At 43.1% G+C, this 3,962-nt stretch overlaps 1 protein-coding gene across 1 annotated transcript in view; it reads left to right on the top strand.

Moving 5' to 3' along the window:
* The window catches only part of FAM135B (family with sequence similarity 135 member B), a 54,083-nt gene that overhangs the window by 24,774 nt on the left and 25,347 nt on the right, over positions 1 to 3,962 (top strand). The window contains exons 9-10 of the mRNA XM_018562706.1: positions 1,882 to 2,037; positions 3,640 to 3,713. Of these exons, the coding sequence (XP_018418208.1) occupies positions 1,882 to 2,037; positions 3,640 to 3,713 (230 nt within the window). The remainder of the gene's footprint in view (positions 1 to 1,881; positions 2,038 to 3,639; positions 3,714 to 3,962) is intronic.

Below are 3,962 nucleotides of genomic sequence, written 5' to 3'. Positions count from 1 at the left end.
AATAATTCTTCAATAAATAAAATCCTCATATAATTCAGAAAGTAGATTATTGTTAAAAACTAAAGCGCTACTGAAGTCACAATTAACAGGTACCTAAACATAAAAAATATACACTAAAATATATTTTAAAAAATGTAATATATTATAGTGTACCAGATGTGGTGGCTGCATTAGTTTTCTTTTTTTTCAGGTTTTTTTTCAAGTTTATTTTCACCTGCTAGTCCTGCCAGTAACACACTTCCTGTCCTAAAGTGACAACGCTTACTTACAGTACTGTATCCCTGGAGAACATACACTTCCTGTCCTAGGGTGACAATGCTCACTTACGGTATCTATGGAGAAGCAGTGTTGTCACCTTAGGCTGCCCTCCTTATTTGCAATACGAACACCTCCCCTTCTCCTGATCCCTATAACATAGATGAGCATTGCTTCGTAGTTCATAGAAGGTAGCTGGGAGAGCTGATAACGTTGTTTGGGATCTCACTTTAGTGCACTTTACTTACAGAAAATGTACTTAGCTTTAATAAAGAAATATAAAGCAGCCACAACATGTAAGGACTGATCAGCTGCAAAATTACACTTTTTGTTCTTGGGTTCTTTGGGTTCTTGTTCTTTAAAGTGTCTCACTCCACCCAAACTTGTCTTCACTTTGGATGGCGTGAGACAGGATTTCACCCCTACCGAGTTCTTAGTTCTGTCCAATCTGGTCATCTCCTCCAACCTTGGGCCTTGCTGTGAGATCCAGGGAGGTGAATTCCACCATCCATCTCTTCGAAGTATATCATACACTGCCTGGCCAAAAGAAAGTCACTCATGCTAATATTTCCTTGGACCGTCTTTAGATTTGATCACTACACACACTCGACATGGCATAGTTTCATTAAGCTTATGCAATGTCACAACATTATTTCCATCCAGAGTTGAATAAATTCTCCAGCAAGACCTTGCAGTGATGATGGGAGAGTCGGACCACTGTGTATAGTCTTCTCCAGCACATCCCAAAGATTCTCAATGGGGTTAAGGTCTGGACTCTGTGGTGGCCAATCCATGTGTGATAATGATGTCTCATGTTCCCTGAGCCACTCTTTCACAATTTGAGCCCGATGAATCCTGGCATTGTCATCTTGGAATATGCCCAATGTGCCATCAGGGAAGAAGAAATCCATTGATGGAAAAGCCTGGTCATTCAGTATATTCAGGGAGGCAGCTGATTTCATTTTCTGGGGATGTTGCTGAACCTAAACCTGACCAACTGAAGGAACCCCAGATCATAACACTTATCCAATGCAAGGCTCTGACCTATTTGCTTAGTTAAATACAGGCAGTGTACAGTATATGCAGAATGTGTTCATATGGTGCATTCATTAGGGTGCAGTGACACCAGAATTGGAAGCCCTTAGTGGATGCTTTTTAGGAGTATATGGAGAATCCACTCCAGGGGGGAGAACCGCAATCCACTCCAGGGGGGAGAACCTCAATCCACTCCAGGTGGGAGAACCTCAATCCACTCCAGGGAGGAGAACCTCAATCAAGAGAGGACTGGGCATCCCCTCGTCCGGTTTGAGGGGTATAAAACTGCGTAAAGTCTTCTCAGCACATCCCAAAGATTCTCAATGGGGTTGAGGTCTGGATAGATTTTTCTAAAAAATGTCATTAGCATGCTGATGAGAGGGCGAGGGAGGAACCAGGGAAGGCAAAATATAAGATTAAGCTTCAGCTTTAGATTTGGCTGTGACTCTAAACCTATGGTAGCATACTGAAGAGCCGAGTCTATAGCACCATTAATTCTTATTGGCAGAGAAGACTCTCAGAAGGTAAAATACCTGCAAGAAAGACGATGTTTATCGGTGGAATAACAGATGTATTTTTCTCTCCTGGCAGTTGCTGGACGGCCCAGACAGAATAACTGAGCAGATCAGCAAGGACCTGGCCTGGCTTTGTTCTCAACTTTTAGTCACATGGTCCAAATTCCTGGAAAAAGTGACGCTACACCAAGATTTGACAACCTACCTCATGCAAGAACACCACACCCTACGGGTAAGTTGCTTCTGACATTGTCATCAACTTTTTAAAAACTTAGGAGCCTCTGAATTTTTGGGTTTCTCAAACTGCAATTCCTAATAAAGTAAACGGTAACTGTCAGGGAAGTCCTGATTCTTTTTGCCACCTGAGGTCGGGGGTAAGGGGAGTTGGGGAGGTGGTGCACACAGTCAATGAGGGCGGTCATTGGTGCTGGTGAAGAGTGACGCCGCCACCCCAGCATGCAGAAGTAACAACACCGTTCTGGCCAGCGTCCCGCCGCCCCTGACATCACTGGCTGCCAAGAGTTGGGCAGGACACCAGCCAGAGCATCCCAGATTGTGAAGACCTGGGTGGGGAGATTTATGGCCTTTACACATCATCTCTCCACTTGGCTCTTAGGAACCTGGGACACTCTGGATGTAAAAAGGGAGGAAAGCACACTGCAAAAATTGTGGAGCAGATGCCGCTCTGCCTGCCAACACATGACACTAAGGAATGCTGCCTGGCCCTGGGAACTGTCAAAAATAATGCTGCAACTCGGGTTTGGCTCAGATTCAAATTCATGAAATTCGGTCCAACTTTAGTCCAAAAGTCCAGATCAACTCTACTCTTTTATACACACATTTCCAATTACCTTATACAGTATATGTATATTGACAGGTGTTTTAGCCGTTCTGTACACCCCCCCCCCCTCCCTCCCAGCAGAATAATTTTTTTGTATAGTCACGTAAACACAGTAAAGTCACATGACACACATTTGTCTTCACTGATGCTGGGCGGGCCTCAATGATGGAGAGAGCGAGGCTGAGACATTGACATCAGTGCTGTTATCTTCATCAACACATTAGGGGTTGTATCTATAACAATTTACACAACCATTCGTCCTGGGATGTTTGTTCCTTTGTTCTGTGTTAACGGAGACAAAAACAAATGTTAGCAGAGTGTCTTATCAGGTCAAATGTAATTTCAGGAAAATGCACCATTATGGCCACGAGATGGAGCTGAGTAGCATATGACATAAATACTTAATGTATTTTCTATGCTGCTCCTGCTCAATCTAGTGGTCATAAATATTACTGCCTATGCTCCTCTGCTCTATCTAGTGGCCATAAATAATTATTACTTCCTGTGCTCCTCTGCTTCATCTAGTGGCCATAAATAATTATTACTTCCTGTGCTCCTCTGCTTCATCTAGTGGCCATAAATATTCATATGCTCTTCATCTCCATCTAGTGGCCATAAAGAAGTATTACTTACTATGCTCCTCAGCTTCATCTAGACTGGAAGTAATAGACTACCTGCTGTCCCTATCGATGTGAAACACCCACAATGGTCATAGTAACCAGAGTCCATGTGATCTAGATTTAGGCTTTAGGTCACATGGAAGAATACGGGAACAGCTTTTCACAATGTGATTTTAGTAAAGCCAACATGTGGCCTATTTAGTCATGTGAAAGCTGATGATTGGTCCCATTTTAAAGCACATGAAGACTTTCTCATGGAGCCTGGAAAACCCTGATGAAAGCTGCTATGATGTTACTATGTATTGGACTGAATGACCTCCACAGTTTTATTGCACTGTAGATGTCTAATATATCTTTATTGCATCTTTTGTAGGTAAGGAGATTTTCAGAAGCCTTTTTCTACACCGAACATGAAAAACCAGCGGCTCTCACGTTCCAAGAAAGTCTGTGAGTTTGTCATACAGTCTTGTCATATGCACTGCTCACATGTTGGAGCATTTCCACTAACAACCAAACTTCTACATTGAAAGCATAAATTAACCGCCAAAAAAGAGCTAGTTCCTGCAGTTATTATTTTCCACCACCAGATGTCCTCAGCCAACATCATTCAACCTACTTCCTCTGTGTCAAGACTGTCATGGCTCCTCCCCCTGGGCGTGCATCCTTACACAGCCTGGGTTCACAGTACTACTACTC

Source organism: Nanorana parkeri, unplaced genomic scaffold (genome assembly GCF_000935625.1).
Source record: "Nanorana parkeri isolate BGI_ZX_2015 unplaced genomic scaffold, ASM93562v1 scaffold593, whole genome shotgun sequence".
Classification (NCBI taxonomy): domain Eukaryota; kingdom Metazoa; phylum Chordata; class Amphibia; order Anura; family Dicroglossidae; genus Nanorana; species Nanorana parkeri.
Note: the sequence above shows the minus strand (reverse complement) of the source record. Positions and strands in the feature narration are given on the sequence as shown.